Source organism: Euphorbia lathyris, chromosome 8 (genome assembly GCF_963576675.1).
Source record: "Euphorbia lathyris chromosome 8, ddEupLath1.1, whole genome shotgun sequence".
NCBI lineage: Eukaryota > Viridiplantae > Streptophyta > Magnoliopsida > Malpighiales > Euphorbiaceae > Euphorbia > Euphorbia lathyris.
The window spans coordinates 58058508-58074459 of record NC_088917.1 but is presented as its reverse complement, the minus strand read 5'-3'; the positions used below and the strand labels follow the sequence as shown (position 1 = coordinate 58074459).

The following is a 15952-nucleotide window of genomic DNA, read 5'->3' as shown; positions in this document are numbered from 1 at the left end:
AAGATACAAGGCCAGACTAGTTGGAAACGGGTCAGGACAATTGGCCGGTGTTGACTGTGGCGACACATTCAGTCCTGTGGTCAAACCAGCGACTATTAGGGCAGTTCTCAGTATTGCAATTTCCAAAAATTGGAATCTTCATCAGTTGGATGTCAAGAATGCTTTCCTTCATGGGGATCTTCATGAAACAGTCTACATGCATCAACCATTGGGTTTCCGTAATGCAAAATTTCCAGATCATGTTTGCCTGCTTCAGAAATCACTCTATGGCCTAAAACAGGCTCCACGAGCCTGGTATCAGCGGTTTGCCGCATATGTTACTAAAGTGGGATTTACCAACAGTGTATCAGACAACTCTCTCTTTATTTATCACCACGGCACAGACATGGCCTATATCCTCTTGTATGTCGATGACATTGTGTTAGTCACTTCGTCTGACAGTCTTCAGCAGTCCATCATCTCCAAGCTCAGCTCGGAATTTGCAATGAAAGACTTGAGTCCATTACTTCTTGGGAATTTCTGTCACCCAATCACATGGTTCCCTATTCTTATCACAGCGAAAATATGCATCTGAAATTATTGAGAAAGCAGGTCTCGGATCCTGCAATGCAGCGGCTACCCCTGTTGACACTAAACAGAAGCTCAGTATATCTTCAGGATCAGCTTATCACAATCCCACTGAATACAGAAAATTGGCCGGTGCTCTTCAGTATCTGACACTCACCCGACCTGACATATCATATGTCGTTCAGCAAGTTTGTCTGTTTATGCATGATCCAAAAACCACACACATGGCTGCCCTCAAGAGAATTCTTCGGTATGTTCACGGCACACTTGACCTTGGTCTCAGCTTCATTGCTTCATCTCCTACCCAATTAATCTCCTATACAGACGCGGATTGGGCAGGCTGTCCCGATACACGTCATTCTACTTCAGGGTACGGTGTTTTTCTTAGGGATAACCTCATCTCTTGGTCCGCAAAGAGGCAGCCCACGTTATCCCGTTCCAGCGCTGAAGCCGAGTATCGCGGGGTGGCAAACGTTGTGTCAGAAACGTGTTGGATTCGAAATCTTCTTCTTGAACTTGGCTGCCCGGTCCAGAAATCCACCATTGTTTATTGTGATAATGTCAGCGCCGTCTACTTAGCCGGCAATCCGGTTCAGCACCACCGCACCAAAACATGTAGAAATGGATATTCATTTCGTTCGCGAAAGAGTAGCCAAAGGAGAGGTTCGAGTTCTACATGTTCCCTCTAGATATCAAATTGCTGACATTTTCACCAAAGGTCTACCTTCCCCACTCTTCGAAGACTTCCGTAATAGTCTCAACGTTCGGCCTCAGAACGTATCAACTACGGGGGAGTATTAGAGATTATATTGTTTATATATTATTTATTGATAGAGTTTATCTCAACCATATACAGTTAGCTGGTATTAGTTATTCACTACAACAAGGATTGTACTCTGTATATATATTCAGTTATGATTCAATAACAATACTGAGTGATTCAAACTGTTACAAATAGTGTAGCAACTTTGTCTGAAGGGTTAGCAAGTTGTTCCCTTAGCCAGGGCGTCAATGGCAACCTCCACATTCATCAATTTTACGTGCGGGGACATGTGGTGGAAGCGCGCCAGATAGCTCTTGAGTGGCTCGATCAAGCGTTAAATATTCGTTTCGCCTTGACCACGTCGATGAAGCAAACGATGAATAGATCTTTGAGTAGGTCGAAGGAATCGACGAATTCAAGTTCTAAGCTTCTATGCCATTCTTGTGCGAAACTGGCCAAGATGGTGAGTAAGACTTTGCAAATGACATGATCTATCTTGGAGTAAAAGTTGATCATACTTACTTAACATAACGCTACTTCCCATGGCTCCTCTGAGAGCTTTTTTTATCTAACAAATGTTAGAACCGGGTTTCCCAATCTTCTCCTTGCTCGGGGGGGAGCCTTGTGGATGACGACAGTAGTTTGGAGGGTATTGGGCGCAGGCTGCAATGGTGGTTCTCTCGTGGGGAGAACATTGTTCACAATCATTTCTATGGTGGCAGTCTCCTAAACAGGAGGATGCCTGAAGGAGCTCCTAAATCTTCTTATTGTCCTCTTGCATGGCCTTTTGAGTATCCATCATCTGCCTTTGTGCCTCAATCTACCATGTTTGGACTGCCAAGAATTTTCCACAATGTCCTCATGAGCTTTTCCATAAGATCCTAAGATTCGTTCTCTATGCATGTCAGGCTGGCTTGTGCCCATTATCTCTTTAGTGGGGGTTGGACCTAAAGGGGAAGACATTTACGCCATGCCTGGCATGACTTTTCAAGTGAACCTGAAGGATTTCTAAATGATAAGTTTCATGCTCATCACACCAAATGATAAGAAACATGAACATTTAAATGTAATAAGGTATAGAGAGAGAAAGTAGAGAGGAATGAGATAGAAAAAGTATCCTTGTACCATGGGATTGATCCTCCTATTTATAGGTTACCCTTGCTGAGCGAGGAATGTCCTAAATGTCCCTAGATTGACTTATGATCCCGTTACAGTTGTCGCGTCTTGCTATTGGCTTAGACTGGTGACTGATGGAGCAAATGGACTAGAACCGGATATTACCTCTAGACCCATATCATTCATCATTAAATATTTCTATAGTATGTATTCAACTATAAATCAAATTGTGGTATAACAAATATTATAAACACATAGGAAGAAAAATACCATTTTACTATTGGTATAGGGTTTTCATGTAGTAATAGTTATCCTACACAAATGTAAATCTATTTTTAGTAATATGCTGGTATATTTCTCGTCATAACTATGGTGTGGAGGTATAATATATATATATATAAAACTGATTAATTCTAAAGTTGATATTTTTCCTGTTAGTTTAGTCTAGTCTGCTACTAAATGAAGGCAAATAATGCCTATAGCTATTCCGGAAAGAAAACTAGCAGAGTATGTTGGGCATATTGCACAATTTGGCTAACATTTTCACAGCAGCTGATTCTCTTGCTTCATGGGGATGGGGCCGCGCTTCACCACTAGCTGAATGCTCCAAATTCATCCCTTTCACAATCACATTAGCAACCAAGCCCCCTGTGAAAAAACAACTATCAGATTAAACTCTAAACCTTCACTCGTTTTTAGGGTTTTTTTTTTTGGAGATTGGATGTATATCTTACCATCACGTGCGGTGAGACAATACCTTGGCAATATCCAGTTGTTTCTACAACATACATCATCTAATTCCTGATAAATTAACAGAGAAGGTTAACTTTGGATGAAAATGAATTTCATATTTCTTAGCTACAAGAAACTTCATTTCGTTTAAGTCCTCATCAGATATCAATGAATGCAGGTGGTTTTGTGGATAGATATTGAAGAATATGATGAATCAAGTTAGAAAAGTGAGAAACAAAATTAAGAGCAGCATTAAGAAATTTCGACAGTAAGAGAAAGGGAAAAATAATAAAGAGCAGGAATCAGTAAAAAGGGTTCTGATATAGGTTCCAAAAAAATCTGATCCATGCTAAAATTAAAATTTGTTGATTCTTCGATGCAGACTAAAGATCAAGAACTACAAAGTTCCATTAGTTTTAAGTTCATGGACTAGCTGAAATGTACTTTAATTACACAGGAGAACATTAGAAGAAAGAAGACCAGAACCGAGTCAAAAGCTGAAACTATCTAGATGGAAAATGCATTTTAAAAACGAGAAAAACATGCGGAAGGCTACATCTAATGATCATTTATAGTATTCCGGTATTTCATATTATGTTAGATTGAAGACCATAAGCTGCAACACAAAACTCACCTGGCATGGATTATTGGCTCTAATGTCAGGGGATCTCTTCCTTTTGAGGAATTGAGTTGAGTCTTGGTCCTTGCTATGTTGATGAATTGATTCCTGGACAAGACTTCCAAGAGACACCTCACTACAACCTTCTATAAGGAACTGCATCTTCAGCGCCAAATCTCCTTCACCGGCTATAACAATTACATAATTTTTCAAGTCATGTAAACAATTCAAATAAAAAATACACTAGCTATATTTGTCCGTAAATGCAGAATTGAAATTTCAAACTTGAAACCAAAGCATACCATTCAAAATCTGGATATTCTTATCACACTGGGCAATCTGATCTTCTAAATCTCGCAACTGCAAACACTGCATGCATACGCAGGACTGTCATGAAACTAGACACTGAAAGATATTTAAGAATCTGTGAAGCTGAACAACGATATAAATACGAAAAAAAGTCCAGAATTGAAGAGATGAAAGAAAAAGGTCAGTCTGACATATCATCTACATGTAAGAGGAGAAAAAGGCATACCAGTCTTGCTCTTTTGCTTAAAACAACTTTTAACGCAGCTTGTGAAAGTTGTTGATCCTTTGATGCTAGAACAGCACATACTTTCTCAAGATCAACCCGATTTGAATTTTGAACTATTGCATTATTATCATTTGTAGTCCAATTTTCATCCAAAGTAATATCGTTGCAATCCTGGCTATCGATACTTCCGTTTGTAGTAATTCTAGGTCTCTTGAAGGAATCAGCCGATTCACCCTGCAAGCTCAATGGTAGCTCATATACTAAGTAAGCAAGAAAAGTACAAATAAATACTTGAAATGCTTGTTAAGGTTAAATGTCAACATAATTTTTTCTAAACATACTTTCTCAAGATCAACCCGATTTGAATTTTGAACTATTGCATTATTATCATTTGTAGTCCAATTTTCATCCAAAGTAATATCGTTGCAATCCTGGCTATCGATACTTCTGTTTGTAGTAATTCTAGGTCTCTTGAAGGAATCAGCCGATTCACCCTGCAAGTTCAATGGTAGCTCATATACTAAGTAAGCAAGAAAAGTACAAATAAATACTTGAAACGCTTGTTAAGGTTAAATGTCAACATAATTTTTTCTAAACCAACTATGCAGGCTTCTGCTCAGTAGTTATAAATTCAAATGCACATGCACCTATACAAACATATTTATTTATTTGTTATTATACCTGTTTCTGACAAATAGAACTACAGAATAGAGTTACTAGGAAAATTTTATGGTCATTTCGTTTTTCACAAAGCAGCCATTGCTTTTTCATTAGTCGCCCTTGGATGATAAAAGTAAATTTAATTTAATGGTAAAATGGACAAAGTGATCTCTAGCATGCACCTAGTAACTATTGCCCCCGCCGATGAGGGTTGGTCCGAGTGGTAAGGCGTTGAACCTCTGCTTGACAGGTTTAAGGTTCGATTCCCCACTCCGTCAAAATTTAGCCTTCATTGGTAGGTAATCTGTAAATTCCACTGGTCTGTGGTTTGCTGTGACAGAATCTGGATGAAGTGCCAATTTGGCTTTTTTCAAGTTCGTTACATAGATCAATTTGCTCGAAAAAACTTTGTGTATCAATTTGGTCCACGACTTGGCATTGTATTTGTGAAATTAGTCCAAAAGTAACACGAGTCAACAAATGCTTCATGATTCTTTGATCTGTGTTAATTTAATGGTGACAAGCGTCAACTTGGACTAGTTTGACCAAAAATGCAAAACTTAAAGACCAATTGATACTCAAAGTTCGTTTTCAGGCAAGTTGAGCCCCTGAGCCAAGTTTAAGGGCCAATTTGACCCTTTATCTGACAACATCTAAGGACATGTTTGAAAGCACTTGCTCAGATTGATGATAACAAGAGTAGAAAAACCATGAATGAATATACTGATAATGATCATCACAACAGCCATGTTCCATAAAAATCTTTAGACAAGTACGCAGCCGAATGATTATAGAAGTATAACAACAGTCTGCATGGCAGTTTATGTAATCAATTATCTATTTTCGATAAGCACTCAGCAGTTATATTTTTTTTTTTAACTAAATAGGAGACGTGTGCATCCCCAGTAATTCAGAATAATACTACTATAATGATGTGATACTGTAGTGTTAGAAAAAAGAAATCTAACCTTATTCAGTGAACCATTTAAACATCTAACCACAGAAGTTGTCTGTTCTTTGCAGTTGTTAGATTGGATTTTATTACTAGTATTCACGTCCATGTTGATGGTTTTGGTGTGATTCAAACAATAGTCATCCACCTCCGCAGCAGCAGTAGCATGCAAATCAACCACATAATTTTTGTTATCCTCATTCTGCTTCATCGATCCAGTTTCTGTCCTGCTACCAATATGCTGTCTGCAAGAACTTTTAGGAACTTTTTCCATTCTAGGTTTTTCAATTTTTTTGGAAATGTTTCCATTTGTAATTTCCGATGCAACTCTTTCAACTTGCAAACTATTGGAAGGCTCTTCACTGTTTAGAAGACAAATTTGAGATGGTAAAGTGGTTGCCACCCTTAATCAATAAATGTAACATACGAGAACATGTATATCACAAATAAGAAGTATCTTAACTGTAGAAAGTATCCAGTGGCAAAGCCAAGACAATTGCCCAAAACTTAATAAGATGACCAACTAATGCACTTACCAACCCGTAAAATATATTATGGATCCTTAATCACTTTTATTTTGCCTCTAAACTATTTGAATGGAGAAGACCTTGTAGTTTCTTCACAATTAAATTTAATTTTGACAACTAATCTAGAATTACAATTTGTTACTGCAACAGGATTTGATGAAGTAGACTCCGGCGAGATACAAAAGACAATAGAGAAACTCTTGTCACACGGAGAATTATAATTAAGGGTGAGGTCATAGTGTCTTGACAATATTTTGCACGAAAACTGTACCTGGAAAACCATTCGGACAGAACACTGGCGTATGGAAGCAAATGGAAGTATTCAACAACGGAGGTATGTAACCACTGGCTTGAACTCTTCATAAACAAAGGGCCCTGCAATCTACTCACAGTAAAACAAGTTACTTTACCACAAGATCAGCAAAAATTATCTCAATTATTCAGCTATTTTAAATGCAAGCCAAGTCAAATTCTAGGAAACAAAACTTAGGAGGCCAAACAATGTCCTGTCATACAACCAATTAAACTCTTCTCAGTTAAAGTGAAGCAGCGTAAATTCTTTTCACAGTTAAAGCAATATGTTGATTCCTCCAGAAAACAACACCGTACAATTATGTTTTCTTAGAGCTTCTACGCTACGGCCCATTTATATTTCTATTCGATACTAATAAACACTATTATTGAATATTGGTATTGGCTCTTCATCAATTCAAGTCCAAATATCTTATAGAAGGAATAGATTGGTGATAGGATTTTTACACGTGTAGATATATATGATTAAAATTTCGTACGACCACCATAATAATCAATTAACCATTCTAGCTTCTAAATAATCAATGTAAAAGTGTGCAGCCCCTAGATTATAGTCAAGCTACCATAATTTTATTTTTCTCAAAAACATCCAAATTCAGTAATTTGGTCACAGTAAATTATATATATAGAAAATGCATTTGTCAATTGTCATAATGCTTGAGAAATGAATGTAAATTGAACAAAAACAGATTCCACTTGCATTATCTTCATGGCTCCTCTTTTTTTTTTTCAAGATGAATGAATTCAGTGAATAAGCTATTCAAAATATTGTGGATTTGCAGCCAAAAATGAGAAAACATTAAAATTTAAAACAAAGTCAGAAATGTTGCAGAACCCTGTGCTTTATGCCAATAACAAAAGGAAAGCAACTTCACATCAAAACATCATCTGCAGTAGCATATATAGCCATGCAAAGCTAATGGTCATCTGATTATGAGGCTTGAAAGCATTTAGCAAAGTTTTCCTTGAATGTTTAATAAAAACAACTAGTGTTTACTCAGAATGGAAATGTGAAAGAATCCACATGGAAAAACATGAGGAATTTGAGTGGCATATGGCTTTAACCGATTTTTATGGTGAGAGAAGGCTCAGACCCAAAGTTACCAGGATCAGGTTTCGCTACTTTAGAGTAGCACAGGCAAGCCATCTGCACTCAACATGTATTTTTAAAATATTCCTTTCTTCTATTACCTCTTGCTGCCTCTGGTCAATCCACCATATTATTCTCAAAACTGATATATAATACAGACTTTTGTATCAAGTAAAATCAACAAATTTTGGTTTCTTCAATCCACAAGGGTGTACTGGGGGCAAGCCTTCCCCTGCCAATTTATTTGGCAAGAGGCCGCTCCTAAGACTCGAACCCGTGACCTCTTGGTCAACAACGTTTACCGTTGCGCCAAGGATCGCCCTCCCTTAAACAAATACAGTAAATTAGTTTTTTTTTTCTACCTTTATTTACTTACCATTTTCCCCTGTATATTCAGGATCTTATGTACCATTTACTTACAAATACATTGTAAACTGGATTGCTATACCTAGAGGGTATAAGCAATCCGGGTGACACTTTTCCAATCTTCGTTATACAATCCATTAATTTTTGGTGTGAACCACATGCAGCCTTATTTGGTTTACAGTCCGAGGCAATCTATGCAAGGGTTAGTCATAGTAAAGGCTCCTTGTCCTTTTTGCAGTAGTGTTTACTGGGGATCAAACCCGAAAGCTCTCCCCATTCTAACAGTGGATTTTACTCAATAGACATACAACTAAGTGCAATCCAAGGAGGAGAATCAATTGAATCATCACACCGAATGTCATGATCAAACCATTTCATTAGCCAAAAAACCACTATAGAATGCATCACAAGGAAAACCAGAATATGTCGAGAAAATAAAAGGCATGCCTATGATGTAACCAACCTATCAATAGCATCTCTAATTGGATGGTCGATAACATGATTTTTCTCTGGTTCGGTGCACTGCATAATATAAAACCAGGCAGCTGCCTTTTCTTTACTCATGGAATATACAACACGTTTCTCCAAAACCGAAAGGCTGCTCTGTTTAATACCTGTTCCACATGCAAAATCATGTTTATTCATCGTTTTCACCTTTAGCTATTAAAGTACAAGACAAAACCAATAATAACCAAATAGCAGGAAAACGACATTTTGAAAATAGAACTGTTTTTTTTTTTATCAATTACCTGTTGTTTCCTCAACAGCTGAAAATGCAAAATGGTGAATCATAGCATCATCAGCACAAGACACATTTTTAATAGGTTTCCTAATGTGTCTTTTCTTTCTCTCTGTATGCTCTAAGTCAATAGTGCCCTTCGGCTTGTTGTTCATAAGATCAAAATCCTTTTCGATAAGTGACCAAACCCCTTGAGTGGCAGAACCAAATTTCAGCCAACAACAATGCCTCCCCGAGTCTATTAAGAAAACTGAAACCTTGGAGATTGGCCATCCCTCTATGCTTGGAGCATTTTGTGATGCATCTAGACTTTCACAAATATTACATGCATCCATTATCTTTTTTTCTGTCAGTGAAAGTTGTCTTTCCACATCAGTCAGCTGAGTATCATTGGATAATTGCATCAACTTCGTAAATGCCATAAACGTAGGTCTCATAATTGTAGTTAACTTGCAGAAACTTTCAAAACTTAAAACCTCTAATTGAGGATGCTGCTTCCTGTGGTAGTAGTTGTACAGTAATACGACTGCATGAACCTGACAGAAATCAATGATAGCAAAAGAATAACAATAAAAAAAAGAAATAGTTAGATTTCCCGAAATGGAAAAAACTTAAAAAAATAAAGAAGTAAAACTGATATTTTGAAATGATCTGATTGTGACTCTGTGCATATGAACCTCCAATGGAGAAGAATATTTGGGACACTAAAAACGGTATCTCACTGTTAATGCTTCTTTCTCTCTCATATTCATTTAAAATTCAATATTTCTAAAGATTAGAGATAATATATACTATTCTTATAAGCTTACTATCAGCTCAAGCTTTTGACTTCAAAAGTTTCTTGCTATGGTATCAAAAAGACATTAGCATTTATAAAATTACTATTTTATTTTTGACATACTATTTTGCATACTTTCCCATCAATGATCACAAAACACAAAAGCAAATGCCCTGTGGTTCCGCAAGGGAAAATCAATCACAAATGGCAACTAATATGTTTTCTTTATAAGTGTTGTAGGATAGCTAAAATATTGAAATAATAAGCATCTTATATCTATAACTCTAAACTGAAAGCAAAATGTCAAGAAATTTATAGTAGCAATTCCAAGGTTCTAGCCTACGACATTAGCGCAAAGAGAAGCATAAAGGATCTATTTAGCCATTCAACTTCGCTTATGGGGTCAATTTGGCCAAAATAAACTTTAGGTATCGATTTGGTCCTTTAACTTAGCATTTGAGTCAAAACAGTCCACAATGACACATGCAGGCATTAAAAAGCATGCCAAAAAGCCACCAATCATATGTTGAGACTGTCACTTTTAGACTAATTTAAGCAAAATGTAAGTTGTGTTGATATCTAAAGTTCACTATACTGCAGTTAAATTGACCATTTATCCCAAACGAGAGTCAACATAAGGAAGCAACACGGACCTGTTTCGCAACTGATTCCTGATCATTTCGCGAAGGCGTAATCCTTGCAGAAGCCTTTGAGGGAAGCTTTGGATCAACCAAGTACTCTAACAATACACCAACAGCATCCTCCGTTCTACAAAAATCCGCAGAATACATATCCATTTATCAAGCAGGAACAGACTCTCCTGCTATACCTGTAATGGCGAAAAAGTATTCAATTAGGATGTCCAAATTCTAGGGTTTGTCATTATTAAAAGCCTAAAAGAAAAAGAGAGAACTTTTTCTCCGGTCCTTTTACAAGCAGCAATATATAATTACAGCATAAACTCTTGAAATTTTCTGGTTAATAGCTTTTCATCCAACACACGGATGCCAAACACACATAAATTCTGTGAAATTTTCTGGTTAATAGCTTTTCTTCCTATAAAGAATTTTTTTCAAACAAACCAACATGAAGATAGAAAGGACCATGTTTAACGATTTAAAACCCTAAACAAACACGAAGAGAGACAAACAAGAAAACAAAATCACAGAAAGAAGAAAAATGACGACACACAGAAGCAGAGAGAAACGGCCGCCCATTGTGTACGAAATGCAAATGTGATCAACGAGGAAAACCGTAAAAGACATAGATTTAAGCTTCACAAAGAAAAAAAAAAAACACAACCTTAAAACAGAGAGGAGAAAAGGCAACAACGTTGTGAAAGGGGAGAATCAGGGCACTTGGAATTGAAGCAAAAAGCAAGCAATGTGGGTAAAGGAAATCAATTTATAGAAAAAATTGAAAGAGAGCGGAGAATCGCATTACCTTATATAGCTCAATTCTCTTCAATTACACAAACACACTCAGACAAGTGAAGAGAGAATGAGAAATCAGTCCTCCTAAGTTGTTATAGCATCGTTCAGTCCACCTGGTCTAACTTTTAATATTTTCATTACACGTTTCTAACTTCCTTTCTAGGATTAAATAACGGACAGTTTTTTTTGAAAGGACAGTTTAAGTTTAAATATTCAATTTTCTATTTTCTAATATATAAAGGCCCGTTTTTTTTAGCGCCCGTTTGTTTTACATGTTGTTGTTGTTGTTATTATTGTTTACTGTTACTCTGTTTGCTATTTGAAAATGCTGTTTTTCCAAAAAAAAAACATAAATTTTCTGCTTTTAAAACAGGAAGTGTATAACCAAACACTTAGACCTTTCATTTTCAAAGTGAAAATAATCCAAACACCCCTTAGGCTATCTCCAACTCATTAGGTTGTATCATCTCTATTTTCTATACATCAAATTTTAATTTTTCTCCAATCCATTACATCATTTATTATGTCAAAAGGAATATTCTCTATTTTATTCCATTCTACATAATATTTTGTTAATATTTTATTGTCTTTTACATATATTATTATTTATTATCATTATCAATAATCTATAATAAAAATTAATTATAAAACTAATTAAAAATAATAAGGGTAAATTCCAAAAACAACCCCTGTGGTTTGATGTTGTTCCAAAAAAACTCTTATGGTTTGTTATTACAAAAAAAAGGACTGTGGTTTGCGCCGTTAACCAAAAAACGGAAAATGGCTTAACGGTGTTAAAATGCTGACGTGGCACAGTGGTAAGGTTGGAAATTCGATTTTTTTTATTTTTTTTTAATTTTTCTTTTTTCTTTTTCTTTTTTCTTTTTCTTTTTCTTCTTCTTCCTCTCCTCCTTCTTCTTCTCTCTCCTCCTTCATCTTCTTCCTTCTCCCTTCTCCCTTCTTCTTATTCCTTCTTCTTCTTCTTCCTTCTCTCCTCCTCCTTCTTCCTTCTCTCCTCCTTTTTCTTCTTTCTTCTTCCTTTTTCTTCTTCCTTTTTCTTCTTCCTCCTTCTTCTTCTTCTTTTTTTCTATTCTTTTTTTTAAAAATTCCCTTACTCGAAGAAATCTGGAATTTTCCCGAAATTTGGAATTTCTAGATTTCGGAAAAATTCCAGATTTCTGGAAAATTTCCAGATTTCCGAAGAAATCTGGTCTGGAAATTTCCGAAACTTAAAAAAAATAAAAAAAATAAAGGAAGAAGAAGAGGGATGAAGAAGAAGAAGAAGAATGGAGGAGGGGAGAAGAAGAAGAAGAAGAAGAAGAAGAAGAAGAAGAAGAAGAAGAAGAAGAAGAAGAAGAAGAAGAAGAAGAAGAAGAAGAAGAAGAAGAAGGGAAGAAAGAGGAGGAGAAGAAGAAGGAGGAGAAGAAGAATGTTTTGATTTTAAAACTTAATAGAATTATTTAAATAATAAAATATAGTTAAATTTCGTGATAAGCTAAAATTAAATGTTGCAAAAGTTTAAAATACAACGAAGATAATGAATTAAAACCATAATGGATTACATAATATAAAAAATTGGCATACAAATAAAATGCTACTTAGAATTTTGGCATATGCCATACAGAAAAATAACACAACACGAGTATTAAAAAACATAAATTTTCATCAAAATATAATATTAGAAAACGTAAAGCAGATTTTAATAATATTTCCATCAAATTGATGGAAACCCCAACTTCAACAAAACAAAATGGTTGAAGTTGGCACTCCACACCAAAGTGACGTGGAGTTTTGGTGGTGGTTGGAAAGTCAACCACCGCCAAATTGGCATCTCACACCCTCATTTGATGAGAGTTGGAGATGCACTTAAGTGAACTGTTTATATTATTATTTAATTTATATATTATATATCAAAAATTTAATATTTATATGTATTAATATAAATATTGATTTTAAAAAAACTATTGATTATATGCTTTATCGAAAAAATTCGAAATGGAAAGAATACATAATGTATGTGCAGCAAAGGATAAGCGAGTATGACATTACTCGAAGAACGGAGTTTACTCTTCCAAGTTTGGTTATTGTCGGATGATGCGTCCCGAGCTGACGCTCAAGGACTCACTAAGAGATAAGTGTATCATGTCGTTATCAAGTAATAAATCTGGACAAGTCTAGATATCGAATCCACAGAATTTATACTGCAAGTATCAAATTACTAGGCTTCTAATGTTATTTAGGCGGTGGAAATATAGATTGAGGGGTTTTCTTCTAAATTATTCTACTCCTAAGGTGATACAAAGCAAATTCATAAACTCTTAAATTGAAATAGAAGGATACAATAAAACAAATATTCAAGCAATATTTGGATTATGATTATAAGGATTTAATATGACATAGACATACTTAAAGATTGAACCGACTTATCTTCCTAGGATACTTAGCATGCAATTCCTTTGTTACATGTTGACTAACTCTAAGGGTTCAGAAATTTGGGTCTGTTATTATGGTGCCGTCAATACCTATAGCCTCAAGTCTAAACAGTCGGATTAGACTCACAATATGAATCTAGAAAAATATTGGGACTTTTGAATGATTCAATCAATATGTTAGACAGGCATTAAAGAACTCATAAACATGTAAACTAAACTAAATTGAATATTTATATTAAAGGTATAAAATTGTCACAAGATTACAACCAATTCAGAATTCATAGAATGATAGTAAATAGAGATAAGAGGGTAAAATTCCCTTTTGAAACATGTTGACTCAAGCAATCGTCTTTAACTTGGAGGAGATAAGAACTTGAGAGTCTATGAAGTAATGGCGGATGAAGCTTTCCCAGGTGAACAATGGAAGAAGATGAAATTAATTCTCAAGGTGAAAGAAATTTATTAAATAAACTCTGGATTAAAAATGGTGCTTACAAACAAAATAGAAAATTAATTCTAAAGCTTAAGCTAGCTAAGAATGGCTAAAAACTTATTACATACTTGCAAAAACTATTCTAAAAACTAAAATCTAAAAAGATCGATTTCTGGCTAAAAATTGTTTAATAAAAAATGCTTCCCTTTAGGGGGTAAATTACATACGTGGTGTACAACCTATACCTATTTTCACATTTTGGTGTACAACCTTAAATTTTGTATATAAAAGTGTACAACCTTTTGGTGACCTCCCACTAAAGTGTATATCCGGTAATTATGATCAGTCAACCCTAGTCAACATGACACCTCAGCACTTTTAACCTCCTAAAACATAAAAGTGAATCCCACCTAATAGTAAAAGACTAATTTACCCTTAATTAGATTTTTGTTCAATGAATGCCCACCTTCTCTCATAATTCTCTCTCTTCTCTCAACATTCCAGCCTATCAATTTCCTGCAAATTCCTTTTAAATTTACAGAACCCATTGAAATTTACAGAACAAAAAAGCTTCATAATTTATTAATTTATTATTACCATTTACTGCAACATGCTCACCTCTCCTGTCTTCCTTTTCTCTCTCCTTAATCTCCTCCTTGGCACCTCCGCAGCAACTGCCTGTCTCCACCTCCTAATGAAATAATTCTTCTCGATTGCGGCACTAGTTCATCTTCAGCCACCAAATCAGTGGACGACCGTACTTGGTATGGCAATTCCAACTCCAAATCAACGGACGGTCGTACTATCCAGATCTCGACCATACTTAGCTAACCGATATCGATTTCTCCGCCTCCACTCAGGTCTCCCTTTGAGGTTCGTTATGCGGACTCATCTCCCTCCCAAGCTGTGGCTGTAATACGATTAGCGTTCAAATGGAACGATTAATTATTGGGCTGAGAAATCGACCACACTAAACCGATAATTTTAAAGTTAAATGAAGTGAAAGAGGTGACCGGCAGTGAGGAGAGCGGAGCTCACGTGATTCTCGAATATAAAATTACCACTATATGTGTAGAGAATCTGCATTACTAGTTTTTATTTAAATCTATGTTTGTTTGTTAGATTCAGTTTGTGTTTGGGTGATTATTTGTATACTTGAACTGATAATAGAGATAGGATTTAAAGGGAGAAAGAGAAAGATAAGAGAGAGAAAAGAGTTGCCGAAAAAATGGAAAATGAAGGACACGATGGTATTTTAGTAATTTACATAAGGGTGAGGGTATTTTAGTGATTGTATAAGGAGTGGGTCTCACTTTTTAAATGGGTAGAAAAAAAATGATGATGTGGCGTGTTGACTTTGAGTTGACCGGTCACAATTACCTGCTATATACTTTAGTGGGAGGTCACCAAAAGGTTGTACACTTTTGTGTGTAAAATTAAAAGTTGTACACCAAAGTGTGAAATAGGGTAAAAGTTGTATACTACGTATGTAATTTACCCTCCCTTTAGGATGGAAACCAATTATTTAAATATAAAAGTAAACTTTAAAAATAATCCTAATAATCTGCCAAAAAATATTTTGCAGGATTTTAATTCACATTTGAGCTTGTGACAATGAATCTCGTAAAAAATGTTGAGTCCAATGAATCTGGTCAGAAACTCTCCTGATTTTGAACCTTAAAAATCTTCACATTTATCTCTAAAAAATCTGCATAAAATCTCATAAAATATTATTAGATAATTTACCCAAAATTAATTAATTATCTTACCAAAAATCCTTTTTAATTACCAAATCAAAATTGATTTATTTTTGGTAAGTTAATTTCTTAATTTTGGGTACAGATTAAACTCAAAATATCATACGAAAAATTAATTTATTAAAAGTAGTAAAATACTTG

General features: G+C 35.4%; 1 protein-coding gene and 1 long non-coding RNA gene across 3 annotated transcripts; both read right to left on the bottom strand.

Annotated features, from left to right (window-relative positions):
* Positions 1 to 2664: 2664 nt before the first annotated feature.
* On the bottom strand, positions 2665 to 11326 carry LOC136203777 (uncharacterized). 2 transcript variants are annotated; one of them, XM_065995006.1, is made up of 12 exons: positions 11200 to 11326; positions 10410 to 10585; positions 8989 to 9514; positions 8703 to 8853; positions 6743 to 6853; positions 5961 to 6306; positions 4674 to 4826; positions 4333 to 4566; positions 4100 to 4166; positions 3813 to 3985; positions 3181 to 3247; positions 2665 to 3094 (listed from the first exon to the last, which is right to left on the bottom strand). In XM_065995006.1, the coding sequence occupies exons 2-12, from the start codon at positions 10551 to 10553 to the stop codon at positions 2946 to 2948; spliced, it is 2121 nt and encodes a 706-aa protein (XP_065851078.1). In that variant the 5' UTR covers positions 10554 to 10585; positions 11200 to 11326; the 3' UTR covers positions 2665 to 2945. The 2 variants fall into 2 exon arrangements, with proteins under 2 accessions (XP_065851078.1, XP_065851079.1); XM_065995007.1 differs by lacking the exon at positions 11200 to 11326 and adding an exon at positions 11059 to 11147.
* Positions 11327 to 13827: 2501 nt separating this feature from the next.
* Positions 13828 to 15556, bottom strand: LOC136203073 (uncharacterized). The gene is made up of 2 exons (XR_010674702.1): positions 15068 to 15556; positions 13828 to 14964 (listed from the first exon to the last, which is right to left on the bottom strand). It is a non-coding gene; the product is annotated as an uncharacterized lncRNA (long non-coding RNA).
* Positions 15557 to 15952: the final 396 nt, after the last annotated feature.